The 25,389-nt window shown below is 41.7% G+C and overlaps 1 protein-coding gene across 6 annotated transcripts in view; it reads left to right on the top strand.

Moving 5' to 3' along the window:
• LOC137369376 (coiled-coil domain-containing protein 171-like) overlaps positions 1–25,389 on the top strand; it is a 285,974-nt gene that overhangs the window by 196,063 nt on the left and 64,522 nt on the right. For all 6 annotated transcript variants that reach the window (XR_010974938.1, XM_068030508.1, XM_068030505.1 and 3 more), the window contains 2 exons: positions 8,458–8,603; positions 14,289–14,343. Coding sequence is in view for 5 of the 6 variants with exons in the window: in XM_068030508.1 (XP_067886609.1) it covers positions 8,458–8,603; positions 14,289–14,343 (201 nt within the window). In the remaining variant the exon portion in view is untranslated. The remainder of the gene's footprint in view (positions 1–8,457; positions 8,604–14,288; positions 14,344–25,389) is intronic.

Genomic DNA, 25,389 nt, shown 5'->3' with positions numbered 1-25,389 from the left:
GATTTGGGGCCAATTTAGTCACATTCTTTTTGGTTGGTGTAGCCAATGGAGATTTCACTTGGATCTGTATTACAGTTTATCTATCTAAGTAACACAACAGGGAATTTGTCCATGTCTTGCTGCATATGGACACGGACTGCTTCTGTATCTGAGGAATCACAAATGGTGCTGAACATTGTACAATCATCAGCAAACATCCCACTTCTGACCTTATGATGAAGGGAAGGTCATTGATGAAGCAGCTGAAGATGGTTCGGCCTAGGACATTACCCTAAGGAACTCTTGCAGTGGTGTGCTGGGACTGAGATGATTGACCTTCAACAACCACAGCCATCTTCCTTGTGCTAGGTATGATTCCAACCAGCAGAGAGTTTTCCCCCTGATTCCCATTGACTCCAGTTTTTCTAGGGTTACTTGATGCTGCACTCGGTCAAATGCTGCCTTGATGTCAACGGCAATCGCTCTCACCTCACCTCTGGAGTTCAGCTCTTTTGTCATTGTTTGGACCAAGGCTGCAATAAGGTCCAGAGCTGAGTGGCCCTGGAACCAAAACTGAGCGTCTGTGAGCAGGTATTGCTGAGTAAGTGCCGCTTGATAGCACTGTCGACGACACCTTCCGTCACTTTGCTGATGAGTGAGAGTAGACTGATGGGGTGGTAATTGGCCGGGTTAGATTTGTCCTGCTTTTTGTGTACAGAGAACACCTGAATCAAATTTTCCACATTGCCGGATAGATGCCAGTGTTGTAGCTCTACTGGAACAGCTTAGCTAGGGGTGCGACTAGTTCTAGTCTTCAGTACTATTCTCGGAATGTTATCAGGGCCCATAGCCTTTACAGTATCCAGTGCCTTCAGCCGTTAACTTGGCATCACGTGGAGTGAATCGAATTGGCAGAAGACTGGCATCTGTGATGCTGGTGACCTCAGGAGGAGGCTGAGATGTGCAACACCATTCACCACTGGATGTGGCAGGACTGCAGAGCTTAGATCTGATCCATTATGGGATCGCATAGCTCTATGGCATGCTGCTTCTGCTGTTTGGCATGCGCTCACTATCAACATTTTGGGGGTGACCATTGACCAAAAACTGAACTGGACCAGCCATATAAGTACTGTAGCTGTAAGAGCAGGTCAGAAGCTGGGCATTCTGCAGCGTGTAACTCACCTCCTGACTCCCCAGTGCCTGTCCACCATCTCCAAGGCACAAGTCAGGAGCATGATAGAATACTAAAATAAAAACAAAAAGTGCTGGAAATACTTAGCAGGTCTGGCAGCATCTGTGGAGAGAGAAGCAAAGTTAACGTTTCAGGTCTGTGACCTTTCATCGGAACTGATGGAATACTGTCCACTTGCCTGGGTGTGTGCAGCTCCAACGACACTCAAGGAGCTTGACACCATCCAGGACAAAGCAGCCTGCTTGACGGGCAGTCCATTCACCACCCTCAACATTCACTGCCTCTACCACTGATGCACAGTGGCAGCAGTGTGTACCATCTACAAGGTGCACTGCAGCACCTCACCAAGGCTCCTTCGACAGCACCTTCCAAACCTGTGACCTCTACCACCTAGAAAGACAATGGCAGCAGACGCATGGGAACACCACCACCAGCAAGTTCCCCTCCAAGCCATACACATTCCTGACTTGGAACTCTATTGCCGTTCCTTCACTGTCACTGGGTCAAAATCTTGGAACTCGCTTCCTAACAACATTTGGTTGTACCTATATCCCATGGAATGCAGTGGTTCAAGAAGGCGGCTCACCACCACCTTCTCAAAGAAAATTAAGGATGGGCTATAAATGCTGACCTAGTCAGCAACGCCCACATCCCATGAAAGAATAAAAAAGTACATTACTGCCAACTTTGTGGGCCCTTATCTAATGTATTAACCTTTAGTGTGGCACCTTATCGTATGCCTTTTGGAAATCCAAGTATACTACATCTGCTGGTACTTCTTTATCTACCGTACTAGTTACATCTTCACAAAATTCTGATACATTTGTCAAACATGATTTTCCTTTCGTAAAATTACTACAATATTAACTGGGATAGTTTTAGTGTGAAAGGAATTGAGGGAGCAGAATTCTTGAGGTGCATTCAGGAGAACTTTTTTGCCGAGTATGTAGCAAGTCCAACAAGAGAGGGCACAGTTTTAGACTTACTTTTAGGAAATGAAGATGGGCAGGTGGAAGTGGGAGAGCATTTTGTTGGTAGTGATCATAATTCAGTCAGTTTTAACATAATTGTGGAAAAAGACAGAGATAGAACAGCAGTTAAAGTTCTCAATTGAGGCAAGGCCAATTTTACAAAACTGAGGAGTGATTTAGCGAAAGTGGACTGGAAACAGCTACTTGAAGGTAAATCAGTGTCAGAACAGTGGGAGGCATTCAAAGGAAAGATTCAGGGGGTTCGGGGTAAACATGTTCCCACAAAGAAAGAGGCTGAGGCGGCCAAATCTAGAGCCCCATGGATGTCAAGGAGACTACAGTGTAAGATAAGACAGAAAAGGAAAGCTTACGTCCGACACCGAGAACTCAATACTACAGAAAGCCAAGAGGAGTATAGAAAGTGGAGGGGTGAAATCAACAAAAAAATTAGGAAAGCAAAGAGAGGGCATGAAAGAATATTGGCAAGCAAAATCAAGGTGAACCCAAAGATGTTTTATCAATACGAGTAAGAGGATAACTAAGGAGAGAGTAGGGCCCATAAAAAAACAAAAAGGTAACCTTTGTCTAGGAGCAGAAGATATTGGCATGGTTCTTAATGAATACTTTGCATCTGTCTTCACTAAAGAGGGGGATGATGCAGATATTGTAGTTAAGGAGGAAGAGTGTGAAGTATTGGATGTGATAAACATAGGGAGAGAGGAAGTATTAATGGGATTAGCATCCTTGAAAGTTGGTAAATCACCAGGGCCAGACGAAATGTATCCTTGGCTGTTAAAAGAAGCAAGAGAGGAAATAGCAAAGGGTCTAACCATCATTTTCCAGTGGAAATAGGTGTGGTGCCGGAGGATTGGAGAATTGCTAATGTTGTACCTCTGTTTAAAAAGGGGGCAAAGGATAGACCGAATAATTACAGGCCAGTCAGTCTAACCTTAGTAGTGAGCAAATTATTGGAATCTATTCTGAGAGACAGGATAAACTGTCACTTAGAAAGGCACAGGTTTATCAAGGAGAGTCAGCATGGATTTGGGTGAAGGGAAGATATTGTTTGACCAATTTTTCAAACTTTTTGAAGAAGTAACAAGGAAGAAAGATGGGGGTAGTGCAGTTGATGTGGTCTACATGGATTTTAGCAAGGCTTTTGACAAAGGCCCACACGGCAGACTGGTTAAAAAAATAAAATCCCATGGGATCCAGGGAAATGCAGATACAAAATTGGCTCAGTGGCAGGAAACAAAGGATAATTGTTGACGGCTGTTTTAGCGACTGGACCGAATAATTACAGGCCAGTCAGTCTAACCTTAGTAGTGAGCAAATTATTAGAATCTATTCTGAGAGACAGGATAAACTGTCACTTAGATTCAGGGGGTTCGGGGTAAACATGTTCCCACAAAGAAAGAGGCTGAGGCGGCCAAATCTAGAGCCCCATGGATGTCAAGGAGCCTACAGTGATAGGTAGAGAAATTAAAGGAGAGATGAGGAAAAACCTTTTCATCGAGAGGGTGATGATGGTCTGGAACTCACTGCCTGAAACGGTTCTTGAGGCAGAGACCCACAACTCATTCAAAAGGAGTCTGGATATGCACCTCAATTGCTATAAGTTGCAGGGCTACGGACCAAATGCTGGAAGATGGGATTAGAATAGGTGGATCGCTTTTCGACCAGCACAGACACGAAGGACCCAGTGGCCTCTTTCTGTGCCTTAAACATTCTATAATTCTGTGATAAATCCATGTTGACTTTTCTGATCGTATATGATTTTCTAAGCTCAATGTTAAGACTTTCTCAGTAATAGATGGCAGCATTTTCCAAACGACTGATGTTAGGCCAGCTGTTTTCTCTCTTCCCTCCTCTCTTGAATAGTGGAATTATATTTGCTAACTTCTAATCCACTGGGACCATTCTAGAATCTAGGGAATTTTGGAAAATCATAACCAGTGCATTCATTATCTCTACAGCTACCTCTTTTAGAACCCTTGAATGTAGGCCATCAGGTCCTGGGGATTTGTTGGCTTTTTGTCCCTTGTCAAACCAAAGTGCTTTGTTGAATGATAATTTTCTTTAATCCACTGACTGGAGATCTACATTTTGTTTTTAAAGACATTTAAAAAAGAACAGCTAAAAGGATGACTTTGCTGGCAGCTTAAGATGGTCACCTAGTTTGCTACACTGTATATCACATTGCTAGAATTGTGAAGTGGAGACAAAATGTCTGCTCATTTCCCAGCAAGAACCAAGACCCAGGAAGTTTAAGGGAACTACCTGTTCTTTTTAGCAAGAAAGAAATACTGCTAACTGCTATGTTTGAATCACCGAGTGACTGTCATGTGACAAGCCCCTTCCCATCTGTTGTTTTAAGCTTGTGTTTTCCTGCAGCAGAGAGAGGAGAAGCTTCTGGGCTCCGACACGTACAGACCCAAGTGGGGGTCTCTCTCCATTTCAGCTTACAAGCTTCAAATCCTGCTTGTTGACTGACTACTTTTGCATACTCCAGCTACAATCAGAAACCCCTTTGGAGTAAATCATTCGCATTGCTACCTCCAAGAGACCCACTGAACCAATCATCTACCTCTCCAAGCATAATGAGAGAGGAAGTACTAGAGGGTCTGACATCCTTGAAAGTGGATTGCATCCCAATTTGTTAAAGGAAGCTAGGGAGGAAATAGCGGATGCGCTGAGGATTATCTTGAAATCCTCACTTGATACAGGAGAGATACCAGACGATTGGAGGTCTGCGAACATTGTACTCTTGTTTAAAAATGGTGCGAGGGTTAGACCAAATAATTATAGGCCGGTCAATCTGACCTTGGTGGTTTGTAAATTGTTAGAATCTATTCTGAGGGACAGAGTAAACTGCCACTTAGAAAGACACGGATTAATCAGGGATAATCAGCATGGATTTGTTAAGGGAAGGTCATGTCTTAGTAACTTAATGGAGTTTTTTGAGGAAGTAACAAAAAGGATTGATGAGGGTAGTGCAGTGGATGTGGTTTACCTGGATTTTAGTAAGACATTTGACAAGGTCCCACATGGCAGACTGGCCAGTAAAATCAAAGCCCGTGGGATATGGGGGAATGTGGCAGGTTGGATCCAGAATTGGCTCAGGTACAGGAAACAAAGGGTAGTAGTCGACAAATATTTTTGTGAGTGGAATGCGGATTCCAGTGGTGTTCCACAGGGCTCAGTGTTGGGTCCCTTACTGTTTGCTATATATTAATGATTTGAACTTAAATGTGGGAGGCGTGATTGGGAAATTTGCTGATGACACAAAAATTGGCCGTGCAGTTGATAGTGAAGGGGATAGCTGTAAATTCCAGAAAGATATCAATGGTTTGGTTGAGTGGATGTAAAAGTGGCAAATGGAATTCAATCTGGAGAAGTGTGATGTAATGCATTTGGGGAGGGCAAATAAAGCAAGGGAATACACAATAAACGGGAGGATATTGAGAGTGGTAGAAGAAGTGAAAGACCTTGGCATGCATGTCCACAGGTCCCTGAAGGTGGCAGGACAGGTAGATAAAGTGGTGAAGAAGGCATATGGAATGCTTTCCTTTATTGGCCAAGGTATAGAATAAAAAAGCAGGGATGTAATGCTGGAACTGTATAAAACGCTGGTTAGGCCATAGTTGGAATGTTGTGTACAGTTCTGGTCACCACATTACAGTAAGGACATAATTGATCTGGAGAGAGTACAGAGGACATTTACAAGAATGTTGCCTGGGCTTGGATGTTGCAGCTGTGATGAAAGATTGGATAGGCAAGAGTTGTTTTCCTTAGAACAGAGGAGGCTGAGGGGTGACTTAATTAAGGTGTACAAAATTATGAGGGGTCTAGTTAGAGTAGACAGGAAGAACATGTTTCCCTTAGCAGAGAGGTCAATTACCAGGGGGCACAGATTTAAAGTGATTGGTAGAAGGATTAGAGGGGACATGAAAAACTTTTTCACGCAGAGGGTGGTGGGTGTCTGGAATTCACTGCCAGGAATGGTGGTGGAGGCAGAAACCCTCTACTCTTTTAGAAGGTACCTGGACATGCACCTGAACTGCAGTAACTGGCAAGGCTATGGTCCATGTGCTGGAAGGTGAGATTAGATTGGGTGGCTAGTTTTTTCAGCCAGCACAGACACAGCAGGCTGAATAGCCTCCTTCTGTGCCATAATCTTTCTTTGGTTCTAACTGAAAGCCTCAGGACTACCGAATTCAACTAGAAGCCATCTGAATCACCAAACCCCACAGACTGTATACCTTTTTTTTCTATGATCTCTAACTCAACCAATCTATGTTTCCCCAATCTGTTACCTACTTGTGTGTGTGTAAACCTCGAGTGTATTTGAGTGAAAGTTGGCATGTCGTTTATTATTTTTATTAGTTCTGTTTAGGTACAATAAAGTTAATCTGTTATTAAAACAAAATACTGCAGATGCTGGAAATCTGAAATAAAAACAAGAAATGCTGGAACCACTCAGCAGGTCTGGCTGCATCTGTGGAAAGAGAAGCAGAGTTAACGTTTCGGGTCAGTGACCCTTCTTCGGAGGGTTAATCTGTTTCTTTGTTAAACTCAAGAAACCTGTTTTGCTTGTTTCTTGTAAAGATCATAGCAAGTAACTCATCAAATACCTGCTGAATTGGCCAGTACATCCACTTTAAGAAAGAATTAAACCTGTTGTGGTCAAACAAGGAGAGGGAAAAGAGGGAAGCCCTTAGACCCTCCTCACTTGACGGTAACACCCTTAAGTTTCACCAATACTTTTTTTCTGCTGATTTTTAATTGCCTAAAGTTCCTTACTCTATTAGGCCCTTGGTTACCCTCTATTTCTGGTATGTAATTTGTGCCTTCTACAATGTCTTTACCATTTCCTCATACCCCATGATAATTTCTCCTGTCCCTGTCTCTAAGGGATCATCGTTTACTCTAGCTACTCTCCTTTTTATGCACTTGTAAAAGCTCTTACAATCTCATTTATATTCCTGGCTAGTTTACTCTCATTCTATTTTGTCCCTTTTTATCAACTGTTTGGACAGCCTTTGCTGATTTCTACAACATTGCCAATCCTCAAGCTTACAAATATTCTTTTAAACCTCACCTGGAGAGACTTAGAGTGTCATCTGACTATTTGACTCTGGGACACCTCACTGTACCAAAAACATACCACCAGAACGTGATAAACTCAATCTTTTTTTTCCCCTTTTTATTCCTAAGAAACAGCTATAAATCAAAAAATCCTTCCGCCCCCCCCCGGTTACCTGGTTTTTGAATGTATGTGTGTGCGCTTTAGGGCTAGGAAGAATAAGGAGTTTTTAAAAAATCTTTTCACCTATAGATTTATCTCTTATTATTATTATTATTTCTTCTCTAATAAATAGTTAATTTTGTTTAAAGAAACCTGGTTTGGTGAGCTTTATTCTGGGGGACAAATAGGATGTCTAATTTGGCTATTCTTTGGGAGGTGGAAAACTTTCCTGATATGCTGTGACCTGGTGGAGTAGTGGGACTGAAGTAAAAGTGCATTACTCCTGCCTTGGTCGGAACATTAGCTACATGGTTAGATAATGTTTGTACTTAAACATTTGTTTCCCTTGGCTATGAATCTGCTTATTTTCCACAAAACCTTTTATGATTATATGCCAATCCAGTTTCTTGGTGACGTAAGGAGGCATTAACTTGAGTATTGGCATTTATTTTTAGTAAACGCACAGATCGGGTTTAAATAATTCAAATTTCTGCAGTCTGAATATGAACTCCTGAACTGAAGCTATCAGCATCGGGATAAATTTCTGTTGCGGAACAGCTAGAGGCTTCATTGCAGGAAATTGGTTTATCTACCAAAGTCCTTGTTACCCGTGAGTGATAAAGCTCACAGCCAATAAAACGCTTGTCCTGGAAGGCATGAATGCAGTGGTTCATCATTCCTTATTTTGGTTAAAATGTGGTAAAATATATTTTTCTAAAAAGTTGTTTTCAGTTATTATATAGAAGCACTTGTACGTTCAAGTTATTTAATTTTCTTGATAATGTTGTGAGGATGTTTTGTCATTTGAGAGACTTTTAAGACCCACATTTTATCTTGGAATGTTCTCCCATGTGTGAAATTAAAGCAATGATCCCATGGGCTCTCCAATTATAGTTTGCTATAAATTCCGTTACGTGAACCAACTAAATTGCAATTACCATCTTTACATGCAGATATATGCAGCTGTAGATTCCTGTTCTAGTTAATAGTTGAAGTTAGCTGTTCAGTTTGTGCCACTGGCAAAAATATAAGTTATGAAAACAAGTTTATTCTGCCTGTTTCAGAGTCTCTCAGAAGCAAACATGGAACTGAAGAGAAAAGATCAATCTTTACGTCAGCTAAACAAAAACCTCGCCCAGCTGGAGCAGGACAAGCATCATCTTGAGGAAAGCATCCAAGATGCAGAAAATGCCCTCTGCAAGGCAGCAAAGTGAGCATGGGGCTTTGGCACCATACTTAAAACAAGCTAGGATCTATTCAGGCACTCAAAAGAGTTTTTAGTTGAAAATATTTGAGGAAAAGTCCAAAAACAAATGGCAGAATCTACCTTTGAGAATTATAAGGTCAATCATTCTCTCTTCTGAAGGGATATTCTGAAACTGTAAACTTAAAAAAATATAAACTTTAAAGATAGAACTTATTTGTTAAACCAAGTGGTGATAATTTAATGATAGTGGTACTTTAATGCATCTGCATATCACCATCAATAATAATGTTCCTTCATGTGTTAAAATACAATGGGGTCGATTTTCACTCCCTTCACCTGTCATTAACAGAGTGGTATGGCCTCGGAAGGTGGTCAATTGCCTTGCCCTTGCTGTTCACACCAGAAATGTGGCTGGCTGCATCTTGAATGGGCCCTAATGCCTGTTGTCCAGAGCCCCTGCTTGTTTCGATTTATAGGTCCTCTATTTAGTATGGAATTAGGGGATCCAATGATGTAAATCGAACTCTGATTGCCAATGTAGGTTGGATGTGGTCGAAGCCGCCATTGTGATCACTTCAAAAATATCCATTGGTGATGGAATTGAAGAAGCCCCTAAGGTAAGTGTCAAAGTATTGTGGGCCTCAGAGGAGCAGGATTGCAATCCCAGCCCCCACAAATATAATGTCAGCCATTGTTGTCCCACCTTACATGATCACCCCCCACCACCACCCCATATTGCCGATGGCGGTGAGACCTCGTGGCAGCCCCCCCCCACCGACACCGCTCGGCGATGGGAGCAGAAATTATGTATGTTAATACATGCAAAGTAACAACTTAATGACTTACCTGCTCCCACCGGCTGTCCTGCTCCGATATTGTGGTTGATTGCCGGGATTCCCGCGCCTTTGGATCTCCGTCCAGAGATCAGATGTGGGACTCTGGGGGGGGAGGAGGTAAGTATTTCAGTGTTGGGGGTGGGGAGCGGGGTCAAACTAATATGAATCATGTAAGGGATGGTGGGAAGGATTAAAGATAAAAATTTGTGAACTTTGTGTGGCGGGGAGGGGGGCATGGTCAGGTACATAACGTATGTATTTTGTGGGGGGAGAGGGCAAGGATGATCTGTCTGGTTATGGGGGGGATGCGGGTGTGGGAGAGGGGATAGACACATTTATTTATTTTTTTCCATTAACTTTGAAATGCGTATGACTTAAAAAATTTAAATTAAATGTTAGTGCTGGAAGCCCTTTAAAATTAGCATCAACGCCAGCATACTGGCGCCAGACGTTGTTGCCAGAGACTGAATGCGCGTCCCCTCCACATCATCGGGAGGCGGGGGGAGGGGTGCGGTCCGCTCCAGCCATGTAACTGAGCTGCTGCGTTTAATATTGCAGCGGCTCCACGGAGTAAAGCCCGCGCGTGTGCACCTCCAGATCAGCGGCGAGCTTGTAAAATGCAGCCCTGCATTTGTGGCCTCAGTTAGAGGTTGAAATAATTTGTATTGTCTTTTGTTATTTAAAATAATAATCCAACCTTTTTAAAGTATTGAAATAAGTTTCTAAATCTTTGAATGCATAAAATAGCGATGTTAACACAACACACTTCAGCTGACATAAACACTTTCTGTTGTGGTGTCAACAGTGCTATGACTCAGAACGGTAATAAAACAAGAAGAAAATCAGCTTGCCAGAAATACAAAGAATTAAGTCTCCTGGCAAATGGATATAACATTCTGTAGAAGGCTGGGGTTGTTTTAAAAGATGTGTGGATGTAATTAATGTGTGTGTGTATATATATATATATATATATATATATATATAATGTATATAAAAGATTGCATGTGATAACCAAGATTCTCTCTCTATTGTATAAATAGATGTTCAGTATTTTCCGCACAGCTGGGCTTCTGTTGAATTATTAGCTATTATTCACAATTAAGATTTTTGTAATCAGCTTGTTATACACTTCGGCTGAAAAATCAGTTCAACACATTGCATTGTGTGCTCATCTTAAGATGCAAGAGTGAGATGGAATGTCAGCTTGGTTGAATTGGAAATAGCTCAGCTCTTGAGCCAGACATTCCCTGGTTCATGCCCCACTCAGAACCTGAGCAAAATAATATAGGCTGATACTCCACTGCAGGACTGAGGGTAGGTACTGTCCCTTCAACTAAGGCCCGCTTGCTTGGTGTAAAAGTTTCTATGGATAATAAAGGCTGCATAGAACTATTTGAAGGATATATGAACAGATCATTCTTCTCATTGCTGCTTAGGAATTCTTCTCACAGTCACTTATGTAACAACAGTTAGTAATTAATTAATTTGCAATGTTATGTTTTTATATGAGGCACTGTGTATATTCAAGTCTACCTTATTTTAGAATTTCAGGCATTTTAGCACATAGATTCATTTTGAAAATCTACATTATACAAGCTCTAACTTTGTAATAGCTGAGGTTTTTTTTTATTAGTTTCTGGGATGTGGTCATCACTGGCTGGGTCAGCATTTATTGCCCACCCATAATTGCCCTTGAGAAGGTGTTGGTGAGCTGCCTTCTTGAACCGCTGCTGTCCATGTGGGGTAGATACACCTACAGTGCTGTTAGGGAGGGAGTTCCAGGACTTTGACCCAGCAACAGTGAAGGAACGGTGATATTGTTCCAAGCCAGGATGGTGTGAGGCTTGGAGGGGAACTTGCAGGTGGTGGTGTTCCCATGCATCAGTTGCCCTTGTCCTTCTAAGTGGTAGAGGTCGTGGGTTTGGAAGGTGCTGTCTAAGGAGCCTTGGTGCGTTTCTGCAATGCATCTTGTAGATGGTACATACTGCTGCCACTGTGCATCAGTGGTGTAAGGAGTGAATGTTTGTAGATGGGGTGTCAATCAAGCGGGCTGCTTTGTCCTGGATGGTGTTGAGCTTCTTGAGTGTTGTTGGAGCTGCACTCATCCAGGCAAGTGGAGAGTATTCCATCACACTCCTGACTAGTGTCTTGTAGATTAGACAGGCTTTGGGGAGTCAGGAGGTGAGTTGACCTCCAACAACCACAGCTATCTTTCTTTGTGCTAGGTAAGACTCCAACCAGTGGAGAGTTTTCCCGATTCCCATTGGCTCAGTTTTGCTAGGCCTCCTTGATGCCATACTCGGTGAAATGCGGCCTTGATATCAAGGACAGTCAGTCTCACCTCTTGAGTTCAGCTCTTTTGTCCATGTTTGAACCAAGGGTGTAATGACGTCGGGAGCTGAGTGGCCCTCGCGGAACTCAAACTGAGCGTCAGTGAGCAGGTTATTGTTAAGCAAGTGCTGCTTGATAGCACTGTCGACAACGCCTTCAATCACTTTACTGATGATCGAGAGTACACTGATGGGGCAGTAATTGGCCCGGTTGGACTTGTCCTGCTTTTTGTGTACAGGACACACCTGGGCAATTTTCCACATTGCCGGGCAGATGCCAGTGTTGTAGCTGTACTAGAACAGCTTGGCTAGGGGTGCAGCAGGTTCGGGAGCACAGGTCTTCAGTACTATTGCCAAAATGTTGTCAGGGCCCATAGCCTTTGCAGTATCCAGTGCCTTCAGTCGTTACTAGATATCACGTGGAGTGAATAGAATTGGCTGAAGACTGGCATCTGTGATCCTGGGGACTTCAGGAGGTGACCGAGATGGGTCATCAACTCAGCACTTCTGGCTGAAGATTGTTGCAAATACTTCAAGCTTATCTTTTGCACTGATGTGCTGGGCTCCCCCATCATTGAGGATAGAATCATAAAAAGTTTAAGGCACAGAAAGAGGCCACTTGGCCCATCATGTCTGTGCCAGATGAGGATATTTGTGGAGCCACCTCCTCCAGTTAGTTGTTTAATTGTCCACCACCATTCATGACTGGATGTGGCAGGACTGCAGAGCTTAGATCTGATCCGTTCATTGTGGGATCGCTTAGCTCTGTCTATCGCATGCTGCTGATGCTGTTTGGCATGCAAATAGTCCTGGGTTGTAGCTTCACCAGGTTGACACCTCATTTTGAGGTATGCCTGGTGCTGCTCCTGGTATGCCCTCCTGCACTCTTCATTGAACCAGGGTTGGTTCCCTGGCTTGATGGCAATGGTAGAGTGGGGTATATGCCAGGCCATGAGAGTACAGATTGTGGTTGAGTACAATTCTGCTTCTGCTGATGGCCCACAGCGCGTCATGGCTGCCCAATTTTGCATTGCTAGATCTGTTCAAAATCTATCCCATTTAGCACCGTGGTAGTGCCACACAACACGATGGAGGGTCTCCTCAGTGTGAAGACGGGACTTTGTCTCCACAAGGACTGTGTGGTGGTCACTCCTACCAATACTGTCATTGACAGATGCATCAGTGGCAAGCAGATTGGTGAGGATGAGATCAAATATATTTTTCCCTCCTGTTGGTTCCCTCACCACCTACTGCAGATCCAGTCTAGCAGCTGTATCCTTTAGGACTCGGCCAGCTTCGTCAGTAGTGGTGCTACTGAGCGATTCTTGGTGACCTCACCTAGAGTACATTCTGTGCCCTTGCCACCCTCAGTGCTTCCTCCAAGTGCTGTTCAGCATGGAGGAGTACTAATTCATCAGCTGAGGGTGGGGGCGGGGGTGGGGGAGCGGCGGCAGGGGAGCGGCGGCAGTAGGTGGTAATCAGCAGGAGGTTTCCTTGTAGGGTCTGGAGTCATAGTTGAGGACGTCCAGGGTAACTCCCTCCCGACTGTATACCACAGTGCCACCACCTGTTGTGGGACAGGACATACCTGGGGATGGTGATGGCAGCGTCAGGGATATTGTAAGGTATGATTGGGTGAGTATGACTATGTCAGGCTGTTGCTTGACTAGTCTGTAGGACAGCTCTCCCAACTTTGGCACAAGCCCCCAGATGTAAGTACGGAGGACTTTGCAGGGTCAGCAGGGCTGGGTTTGCCCTTTTCATTTCCAGTGCCTAGGTTGATGCAGGGTGGTCCATCCGGTTTCATTCCTTATTGCCTTTGTAGCAATTTGATACAACTGAGTTGCTTGTTGGGCCATTTCAGAGGGCATGTAAGAGTCAACCACATTGCTGGTCCAGGTAAGGACAGCAGTTTTCCTTCGTGAACCAGATGGGTTTTTACAACAATCGACAATGGTTGCATGGCCATCATTAGACTAGCTTTTTTTTTAATTCCAGAGTTTTTTTATTAATTGAATTCAAATTCTACCTTCTGTCGTGGTGGGATTCGAACCCATGTCTCCAGAGTAATACCCTGGGTTCTTTGGGTTACTAGTCCAGGGACAATATCACTATGTCACTGCTTCCCCTTGTCAGATATCAGATTTTTTAAATATGCTGAAATCCTATCCTATATAAGCCATACTAAATTTAGCCTTATGATGGAGCACAATGTTTTAAAATAATACACGATTACAACTGATCACTTATCCAATCTTAATGCACAAAGCTCTGTGATGTTTTCCTGCTTTAATAGGGCATTTTTCAAGATTAGGTAGAGTTGCTGTTCTTTTTTATTCATTCATGGGATGTGGGTGTTGCTGGCCAGGCCAGCATTTATTGCCCATTCCAAATTGCCCTCGAGAAGGTAGTGGTGAGTTTCAGGATGTTTGTGCTATAACTACTTATTCTGAAAGAACAATAAAGTTAAGATTTTTCCTTTCTTTCAAGTTCATACTAAATCTGCTTTTTTCCCCATACAGAGACAGAGAAAACTTGGTTAGTTACCTGAGAGGTGTGGATGACGCCTTGAAGCAGGTAGTGTAAATGTCTTTTGAAATTAGTACTAACCGTATGAATGTTATGTGCGCAGTCTACCAAGTAAACATACATGTGTGGGGAACAGAATACTTAGTTCATATAAAAAATAATTAGAAACATCATGACTTGGATCTGCATTTCACAGAACTGTTCTGAGTCTTTTTTTAAAGACTTCTCTTATATCTAGGACCTGGGCTTAAATCCAGCCTAGCCAACCTATGTGGCTTCCAGAGTAGAGTTTAACCTATACTCAGAAAGCACCCATGCTTCACTCGTGTTCCTTTGTTTCCCACAACAAATATCCTTACGGCTGTTCTGAGGCCAATTAGCACCAAATTAAGGTTTCTCTTCTCTTGGCCATGAAGCATCCTCAGGGAAATGATTTTGGGCGGTCTCGGCTCAATTACTTATGGATGTGAATCCACCGTATGTAACTTCCCATAATTTGGAACTAATTAGCCTCAGAATGGCTATAAGAGTAAATGGTGTGGGAAATGGAAATGTCACACTAGTGCAGTAAGGTGTGCTCTTCTGAGTTTGGGTTAAACCTATTATTGCAACAGTCTCGGTCTGTGTAAAACCCGAATTAGGAGTACTTGATATTTCTGCCAACTGTATTGTAGATAAATGTTCCATTCTGTAACAATACTAGCCTGTGCCTTGATGCTGGAAAATTCATAAAGAAGGACAAATAATTGAATACTTAAAGGAGTTTATTTAGATTTGACTTCAGAGCCATCCCAGGATTTTCACTGACTATTACAACTATAAAGCACACTGCAAACACTGTCAAGTAAAATGAGCATTGCACTTATAAAGGATTCACAGGTATCAATCAGTGAAAAATATTTGCCCTTATTTTACATGTGTAAACACCTCACTTCAATGAAGTTCTGGTGATGCAGAGGCTGAAACACCAAGGCATTCAGGACCATTATTTAGGAATCCGTGTTTAGATTTCAGAAGTGTTATACCACTAAATTGCAGCCAATTGAAGGTTGTGTAAATTTCACAAAAAAGAAGTTCTCCCCTCTGAATATTGTTTTGTAGTACAATCTAGACGTATAAATTACATAAGTTGAAACATAAACGGGGCTTCTGTCGCATCTGATCTGCCAGGTTAAAAAAAAATAACTTGAAGGAAATGAATGGCAAAATGTCCATTATGGTAACCTCTCTCATGTTCTTTCTCCAGAGAAAAGCAAATGATCATCATGCTTTAAAATAACTACTGTAAATTATATTGCTTTTTTTTTTAAGTTCTCTCTGCCCCCTTCATTTGGATCAATAGTAGAGTCCATCATTGATCAGGTCAGCAGATGACAGTAAAATGCAATTACATCATTCACACTACAGTATGTTGCTATAACATTTTGTGACCATAGGTCTGAGGCAGATTATTAAATTGCATTGATAAAATTAGAATTTCTTTTACAGAGTGGGTAGTGTTTTGGGGGATTCTTTCTTTACTTCCAATTATTCTGGTTGCATTCATAGTATACAGTGTACGGAGTACATTGTGGTAGTGAGTAAGGTTTACTGATTGGCTTGGGTAATGGATGGCATTGGGGGCTGATTCCAGCAAGTAGCAATGGTGTTCATGCCCACTCTGGTCACTGCCTGGTAGAATTTGGTTGTGAAAAGCCAAGAGTTTTTTTTAACACAAAATTATTGAGTCACAAGATTCATTTGCACTGTGCACAGAACACTGAGTATGAGGGAAATTAGGGATGGGCAAAAAATGCTGACCTTTCCAGTAATGCTCACATCCCATGAACGAAGAAAAAAAATCATTCTCTGTTTGGAAAGCAAATTTTGAATGGCTGTTCCAAACCTATTCTCACTTTTCAATCACTATTTTGTATATTATGTCTGCTGTAAAAGTTTGGATTATGAACTGCTGAGCACCACATTTACATTGTGATATACTTCAAGCAAGAGCTGGACCTATTTCTGGCTGGGGAGGACATCACCTCTTACAAAAGGTAGGCACTGCAGGGAATTCAGAGTCACGGTGATCTTCTGGACTGGTTTCAACTGCTTAGCTGGGTCAGGGAGGAATTTCCCAGATTTCTTTCCCCCAGATTGCCTATTTTCTGATTTTTCGACTCTCCTAGGAGATTACATGGTTTGGGACAGATGGGGAGTGTATATATTGTGATAGACAAGGTATCATAATGGTGTAGGACAGGTTGGATGTTTTGCCTTGAAAGCCCAGCCCTAACACTGGATCAGCAGTGTTGATCAGCAGACGAAACCAAGGTTCAAATACATCAAACATACCAGAGTGTGTTACTGGTACAAAGAACAGCACAGCACAGGAACAGGCCATTCGGCCCTCCAAGCCTGCGCCGATCTTGATGCCTGTCTAAACTAAATCCTTCTGCACTTCCGGGGACCGTATCCCTCTATTCCCATCCTATTCATGTATTTGTCAAGATGCCTCTTAAACGTCGCTATCGTACCTGCTTCCACCACCTCCCCCGGCAGCAAGTTCCAGGCACTCACCACCCTCTGTGTAAAGAACTTGCCTCGCACATCCCCTCTAAACTTTGCCCCTCTCACCTCAAGATTTCTTGACTGTGGGATAGATGAAAAAATGACCAGATTTATCGAAGGAGTGAGCTGTCTTTTGTTTAAAACTATAATATTTCACAACAGGTGATTTATTTATAGCCTGTAATACATTGCTATATGAAGTGACACTTTTTTACAGAAATAAACAGGTCCCTGCATTGAAGAAAAATTAATTTACTATCCAAATTATTCAGAAATGCTAGGCAGCTAGTAATAGGATAAAAGCTGCACACTATGGCCGGGATTTCATGGGCACCCTCCCTTCCCCCCCCTCCCCAAGGTTGGATTGAAGGCGGAGCGGGATACGGAGAATCGCGAGGAGGCAGAGGCGGGGCTCCCCCCACCTTTTCGGCCCTGCGCCGGGAGTCCTGTCTCCAGCACAAATTTCAGCCCTATATCAAACTAAAATAATCCAGCAAAATGTGCAATACTTACAACTTTATGTCATTATAAGACTAATTGTAACAGGAAGAGCAAGTGGTTTACATCCAGGCTTTTCAAACGACACCTTTGCAAATAAGGGCATACAAATCACTTTGTAAGTTGCAGGAAGATGTTTTCCTCTGGGAATAAGATAAGACCCAATTGCATTTTGAACTTGAAAGTAAATGCTCCAGCAGCCACTCCTTAACTTTGCCTTCTCTCTTTTGTTTCTTGCCTTTGTTTTTGTGATGCTCCACATATTATATTAACTGTTGAGATTATTCCATATGGCCCTAGCTATCATCTCTAGGGAGCCTTAAGGCAGAAATTATGCAGTTCAGGACTTCTTCATCCTCTTCAAGTGAGGCAAAATCAAGTGCTTTTACCATGAAGCCATATTTGACTGTACAATTCGCCACCAGACGCGCAGTAGTGCAGTAATAGTTGGCATCTAACTCTAACTTGTATGCTTTATTGTCATTGCTTCTCTTTCATGGCAGATAAGCTTTTGGGCCTACAATAGATGTCTGAATATCACTGTCACAGAACGGTACAGAAATCCCAAATTTTCTACTTTTGGTAAAAGTCGTCACTTAGTGTTTCCTATCAAGGCCTATCCTGGGGCGGCGCAGTGGTTAGCACCGCAGCCTCACAGCTCCAGGGACCCGGGTTCGATTCTGGGTACTGCCTGTGTGGAGTTTGCAAGTTCTCCCTGTGTCTGCGTGGGTTTTCACCGGGTGCTCCGGTTTCCTCCCACATCCAAAAGACTTGCAGGTGTAAGGTAAATTGGCCGTTGTAAATTGCCCCTAGTTTAGGTAGGTGATAGGGAATATGGGATTACTGTAGGGTTAGTATAAATGGGTGGTTGTTGGTTGGCACAGACTCGGTGGGCCGAAGGGCCTGTTTCAGTGCTATATCTCTGAATAAATTTAATAAAAATAAAAAGGCCATGTTTTGTACCAAGATCTTGTACCACTGAGGATTTGAACAAGTTTTCACAGAAAGTTGTTTATTTGACCTCCGTGTATAATTGACTAGAACAGTTTTATGTGAGTGTGATGAATAAAGGCAAATTGACAAAATAGTCAGAAAAGGAAAGTATACAAATAATATATGCATAGGGAAATGGTAGGAGGTACAATGGCTATGCTGTTTATTCTCAAGAAACTGCAAATAATAGCAATTTGGATTGACATTTTGTACATTGCTTTTCAAAAATGTGACCATATTTGAGCCTTGAAAAAGGCTGCAACATTCTTATCCTCCTGTATAAGGCCATTTACCTTTAACTGACAACATCCTTTAATGGTGTGAGGGAGTCAGCAGACTGCTCTTCATTACAGTCCCTGCGCAAGGCTCAATCTACATGAAGCATATGTAAATTAATAAAATTAACTGCCTACCCCAAATACACTGAGATCAGCTTCCTCCTTCAGTTGCATAATTGTGCTTAAGTGCATAGTGATCCTATGGCCATTTTCCAGTGCTTGTGGAACTGGTACTCTGAATATAGTAGGCCGTTAAAGAATTGTGCTTATCAGTATTGATTTTAACCTGAAAAAGCACAATTACTGCAAAATGCTGTTATGATGGAGATGGTGACCATCAGTTTCTGACTAATGTAATTGTTATTTGCACACAAATGTATGACAGTAAACCTACTTAACTGTGGGTTGAGCTAGTTCTGTGGTTATACAGAGAGAAATGTGGTTGGAAATCGAGGCATGTCAGTACTTCAACCATACAATGCAAAATTCTGAGAGTTGGTTTATTTCTGAGTTATGAAATTAACCAGTCCTAAAAAAAATCACCCCCACCCCAACGTAAAAATTGATCTCATCACAGAGCAATGAGACCTTTTAGAAAAAAAGAAAACACCTTAAATCACAACAATTTGAATTGGTAGATACCTTTAACATAGAAAACGCCTCAAAGTTTTTCATATGAGTGTTAGGAATGAACTTTGAGCCAGTCAGACAAATTACCAGTTGAGGCAGAAAGGTTGACTGAAGAGATCAATGTTTCAAGATGGTAAGAGGGATGAAGAGGTTCACGGAATCACAGAATTGTTACAGCGCAGAAGGAGGCTATTCGGCCCCATCATGTCCGCACTGGCTCTTTGAAAGAGCAATTCCCTCAGTCCCATTCCCCTTCCTTCTCCTCATAACCCTGCACATTCTTCCTTTTCAGCTTAAGGAAGAGTGTTTCAGGAAGTAGGACTAATATGACTGAAACATAGAAACATAGAAGATTCTACTGCCAATGGTGGGCAAAAGTAGAGGGGGTGCCTAGGAGGCCAGAATCGGATAAACAACGACCTTGGGAAGGGTTATAGAGTTTGGGGAGCTTGTAAAGGTAGCGGGGTGGTGCAAGGCTGTGGAGGGATTTAATATGTTGGGGAGGGGGGAGCATGTGAAAGCCAGTGAAGCTGAGGGTGATTGACGATTAAACTTAGTATGGGACAGGTCGAGGTATGGACGTGATATGAAGTTAATGAAGGAAGAAAGTTTGGAGGCTAGTAAGGAAGTTGTTGGAATATTCGATTCTGGAAATGACTAACACATGTAATAAGAGTTTCATCAGTAAGGGGTAGAGGCAGGCAACGTTGCAAAAGTGGAAGTGAGCAACTTTAATGGTGGATGTATTTAAGGTTGAATGTTCAGGTTAGAATTGGATATTATTCCAAAAGTATGAATGGTCTGGTTAACTCAAGAGAATTGCCAGGAAGGAGGATGGAATCAGTGGCAAATTAGTAGAGTCTGTGGCAGGGAATAAAATGATAGGAATAAAAAGATCACAACTTTTTGAATGCTTGTGAAAATGCTTTTGGCATCATTGAAAACCTGTCCTGAATTTCATCTTTCCCAGTATTACTGCAAACTAGTTTAGTATATTTTTATCTGTATATAATTACAATGCTGATTTTATGTAGCAAAGAAAAATAGCATGGTGATCGAGAGCAAAGGAAGCAAATAAGCAATTGACTTTGCCCTAGATAATATCAGAGCCAACAATTGGCAGAGATAGGGCTAAATTATGTTGTGGACATTCTTCTGATAATCAATTTGTAGGATATGCAGGTGTTTGATATTTAAACCAGTTTGTCATCATCAACCAGCTGTACTGTCCAGTGTGTCATCAGTTGCATCGCTTCATGTCACTCTGACCTAGCCAAATTAAACTTCAGATTTTTTAACTGCAGAGAGATTGTAAAAACCTTGATGGATCAAAGCTGTGCTTTTACAGAACAGCTGGGCAGTACACAGCGTCTTGGTTCCATTTTACAACATTCAAACAAGCCCCATCTCACTGAAGGAAAAAATTTAAATCACTTGAAATATTTAAGGAATGCCTGGAAATGCAGGGTAGTAATATCAAACATGTTGCCAGTATAATTGGGGTCAGTTGCCAAGAGTTGGGCTGTAGTAATGGGAGTAGTTCTTGGAAATGAAGATAAAATGTGCTACTACAGTATTTAACAATGTTTTTCTACTCCAACTTATAAAGATTAAAGATGGGTAAACCTGTTATACTGCCCTCAGTATATAAACTCAGTTGCCATCACATACTCCAGCTCAGCATAAATCCTGATGATGTAGTGATAGTAGCATATAGTGGCTGAACTTATACCCACTTGCAGAATTGAGTTTCTGAACCTGGATGTTGTACCTCTTTGCACCAGCTACTCTGGGAGTACACACTTTAGTAAAAGAAAATTCAGAACACAGGAAAGCATGGAAGAAGAAAATAACATTCAAGCCAAACAAATCGGCTCATTCCACAGATTTGCTCTACCATGGACGTGTTTAACCATTTATTTAATTTCTTGGGGAAAGGCTCTCCAGAGATACTCCCTGTCCCCTCTTGAAGATAATTAAACAAAGCTCTAGTGTATTTACCTAAACGTACAACCTATATTATTCAGTTTCACCAGTTTTATAATCCCAGTAGGCCAGGATTCATCATGTTCCATAAGGTATTTGATCATCTTTTACTATAGTTAACCTCATCATTTTCAATCATATTCTCACTCGAGCTATTTATTCACTTTTTCAATTGGAGTTAATTGACTTAATTTGTCCAGGCTGCTAATTTTGCACTCATGTCCTCAGGTTCTGTGTTCACCATCTAAGCTTGCATCTATATTATCTACACTGCTCAATATTTTAAATATTTAAATATTTTATATGTCCGATCTCAATCTTTGTCTTCCTAAAACAGGTTTAATTTTTTTGAATGTCTTTGATAGTAATGTATTTTAAAAAAATATAAAGCCTCTATGCTGAATTTTAATCTTTTGTAAATTTTCTAAAAACCTGCATTTGCAGTTGACATGTTCTGTGTTCATTAGTCTAAAATTGTAAGGAAATCATTACTTCAAACAGAGCTGCCACAGTGGATAAATATTATGTAGTGAAATAACTATTATTTCAATAAAGTTTGCATGAATATTGTTCCATGCAGAATTGCTTGATGACTTTATTACAGCTAGAAACGTTTAAAAAAGCATACAAAAGCTGCAAAAAGACAGCTTGATGCTATTTCAAGCATTTAAAGTTTTCTGCTGTGCAAAATTTGTTTGCTGTAATCCCCAATAATTAGGTCCAAGCAATAGATACTGCAGATGATCTAACACATCATTTGATATCAGTGCATTTTATAGGTTTCTCGTTAATTGAGAAATCCAGCTTACAGTACCCAAAGTTCCTCAGTGATGAAGATATGCACTGTGGCTGAGGAAATCCCAGAGGTGCAGTGTGGCTTTAGATCTTCCTGAGGAACCCCTGACATGGTCTTTGTTGCCACCAAATTTGAAAGCCACTCTCAATCTCTTCAATTCTTCATACAAGAAACTCAGTCTGTCTTTGAATTTTTCCAAAACAAAACTTGTATATCACCCCACACCTGGTCAGCCAAATATTCCACCTGCCATATATGTTGAAGGAGAATCTCTGGAATATGTTAAACGCTTCTCATTCCTTGGCAGTTACCTCTCTCAGAAGGCCGCTGTTACGACCAGGTGAGATGGTTCCCTTTCAGCCTTCACCTGGTCTTACTGTGACAGGGTTTAATTTTAAACATACCGTGTTTTGAGCTCCCCCTTGGTGAATCCCTTTTCACTGCTTTCCAATTATTATGCAAAGAAACCTGCCCAACATGTTTAAAGAAGAAAAGTGAAATTTTATTAAACTTAAACTCCAATTCAGATAATGCCTATGGGTACACGACGGGCCCATGCTAGCATGCACAAGCAATACACACAGATAGAGACAGAAAGGAACAGAAGAAATAAAGTGGAAACGTTTGAGGCAATATCTGAAGAGTTGTTGTTACGGTTCTTCGGGTTCACTGTAGAGTCCTTGATTGTAGGTAGATCTTGCATTTCGTTGGGGCCCAGTATTCTTCTTAAACCTTGTTCGCTGTAGGAGACTTTTCTCTCTTGGGGTTCATGTGTCTTCAATGGATTCAGAGACTTGTGGGAAAGAGATGGGAGCAGACAGGAGGTCTTCTTCAGTCCAGGAGCATTCTGCTTTTTGCAGGCTCAGTTCAAACTGTACAATTCAAAAATCCCCAGGTTGCCAAGCAGATTAGTCATGTGACTAACTGGTCTGACCACGTCTTGGCTCTGTGTATTGTATCATCTTAGCAGGGAATGGAATGTGCTTCCCTGCCTTCAATGACTGTTAGTATGTATATGTTTTTTCACAGCCAAGATCCAGCAGTCCTTGGCACAGGCCTACTCCTTCCTCCCAGCAACAATGTAAAATTTAATGTCCATGTGGCAAAATTAATATACTTCATTCTTGGCAGCTGGGGGCCTGCATGACAGCACTCTTTGACCAGGAGATCCAACGCCAGATCAGCTGCACCAGTTCAGCCGCACAGTTCAGCCTTCTACAAATTACGGCAGCGAGTGTTTGACAACAAAGACCCCCACAAATCAATAAAAGTCTTTGTGTTGTTACGGACAGAATTGAGAGAGAACTGAAACCCCAGTTCCCTTCCCTTTACTGTCCGTAATCAGTGTATTTTTGACAAGGAAGATGTAGGTGTTTCTTAGCCCCTGAGTATATGGCCAATTTGAACCATCAGCACGCTTTTCATGGGTTTAAATAAAAAGGATTTTTTTTATTCATACGTTGACCCTGAAAGTCTAATGCTACGTCACTCGTTCACTATTCACGCACACACACTTGAGAAAGAAAGCTGTTAAAGGGATAGTGCATTTTTACCAATTGCAAGCAAAGGAATAGCTCATAAGTTAGGTGATTTGACACGTCTTGGGAAAAGGCTTGCTTTGTGGGCCCGGTGAAAAGGCATTTTCACTCCTGAAGTGTAGTTAGGTTCATTTGATAACCGGAGTCATATATCAAAGTTGTTGTAGGATTCTGTGAAAGAGGTGGATTTTCAGCAAGTCATGAACTTAGTTGCTTGTGGTTTCATTACCAGGAGATTGGTTTTCTGTACTGGTGGACTTGAAAAGGAACAGGTTTGGAGACCTTAAGATGTTACTGCCTCCAGTTCTTTTAAAGCATGATGGTACTGCCTTGTCTGATTTCTCTGCAGCTGTTGTTTGCTGACTGACCAGTTTCTCTCTGGTGCTTGGAGTACATACGAACATACGAATTAGGAGTCGGAGTAGGCCACTTAGCCCCTCAGGCCTACTCCACCATTCAAACAGATCCTGCTGATCTGATGGTAACCTCAACTCCACATTCTCGCCTATCCCCAATAACTTTTCACCCCTTTGCTTATCAAAAATCTATCTACCTCTGCCTTAAAAATATTCAAAAACTCTGCTTCCACTGCCTTTTGAGGAAGAGAGTTCCACAGACTCATGACCCTCTGAGAGAAAAATATTTCTCCTCATCTCTGTCTTAAATGTGTGACTCCTTATTTTTAAACAGTGGCCCTAGTTCTCGATTCTGCCACATGAGGAAACATCCTTTCCATATCCACCCTGTCAAGACCCCTCAGAATCATATATGTTTCGATCAAGTCGCCTTTTTCTCTTCCAAACTCCAGCGGATACAAGCCTAGCCTGTCCAACCTTTCCTCATAAGACAGCCCCCCCATTCCAGGTATTCCTCCAGTAAATCTTCTCTGAACTGCTTCTAATGTATTTACATCCTTCCTTAAATAAGGAGACCAATACTGTACACAGTACTCCAGATGTGGTCTCAACAATGCCCTGTATAGCTGAAACAACAGCAAGGGGCAGCAAACATTGGTAGGAGTTGTTCATAGGCCACCAAACAGTAGTGGTAGTGTGAGGCATGGCATTAATCAGGAGATTAAAGGAGAGAAGCATGTAGCATGGGTAATACAGTAATCGTGGGTGAATTCAATCTTCATAGAGTCTGGGTAAACCTAATGAGTACTAATGCTGTGGAGGATGAGTTTCTGGAGTGTGTTCGGGATGGTTTTCTAGAGCAGTATGTTGAGGAACCAACTAGAGAACAGGCTATTTTAGATCTAATGTTATGTAATGAGAAAGGGCTAATTAATAATCTTGTTGTAAAAGAACCTTTAGGAATGAGTGACTATAATATGATAGAATTTTACATTATGTTTGAAAGTGAGGTAGATCAATCTGAAGCCAGGGTGTTAAATTTGAACAAAGGAAATTATGAAGGTATGAGGCGCAAATTGGCTGAGGTGGATTGGGAAAATGCATTAAAAAATATGACTGTACATAGGCAATGGATAGTCTTTAAAGAAATATTACATAGTTTACATCAACTATACATTCCTTCAAGGCACAAAAACCGCAAAAGTAAAGGCAGTCAACCGTGGATAACAAAGCAAGTTAAGGATTGTATAAGATGAAAAGAAAAGGCCGATAAAGTTGCCAGAAATAGTAGTAAACATGAGGATTGGGAGGATTTTAGAATACAGCAAAGGAGGATGAAGAAATTGATAAAGAAAGGGAGAATAGAATATGAATGTAAGCTAGCAAAAAATATAAAAACGGACTGTAAAAGCTTCTATCGGTAGGTAAAAAGGAAGCATTTGGCTAAGAGAAATGTGGGTCCATTACAG

The sequence above is a fragment of the Heterodontus francisci genome, chromosome 4, assembly GCF_036365525.1.
Source record: "Heterodontus francisci isolate sHetFra1 chromosome 4, sHetFra1.hap1, whole genome shotgun sequence".
NCBI lineage: Eukaryota > Metazoa > Chordata > Chondrichthyes > Heterodontiformes > Heterodontidae > Heterodontus > Heterodontus francisci.
The sequence above is the reverse complement of the archived record's forward strand: the minus strand, read 5'-3'. Positions and strand labels throughout refer to the sequence as shown.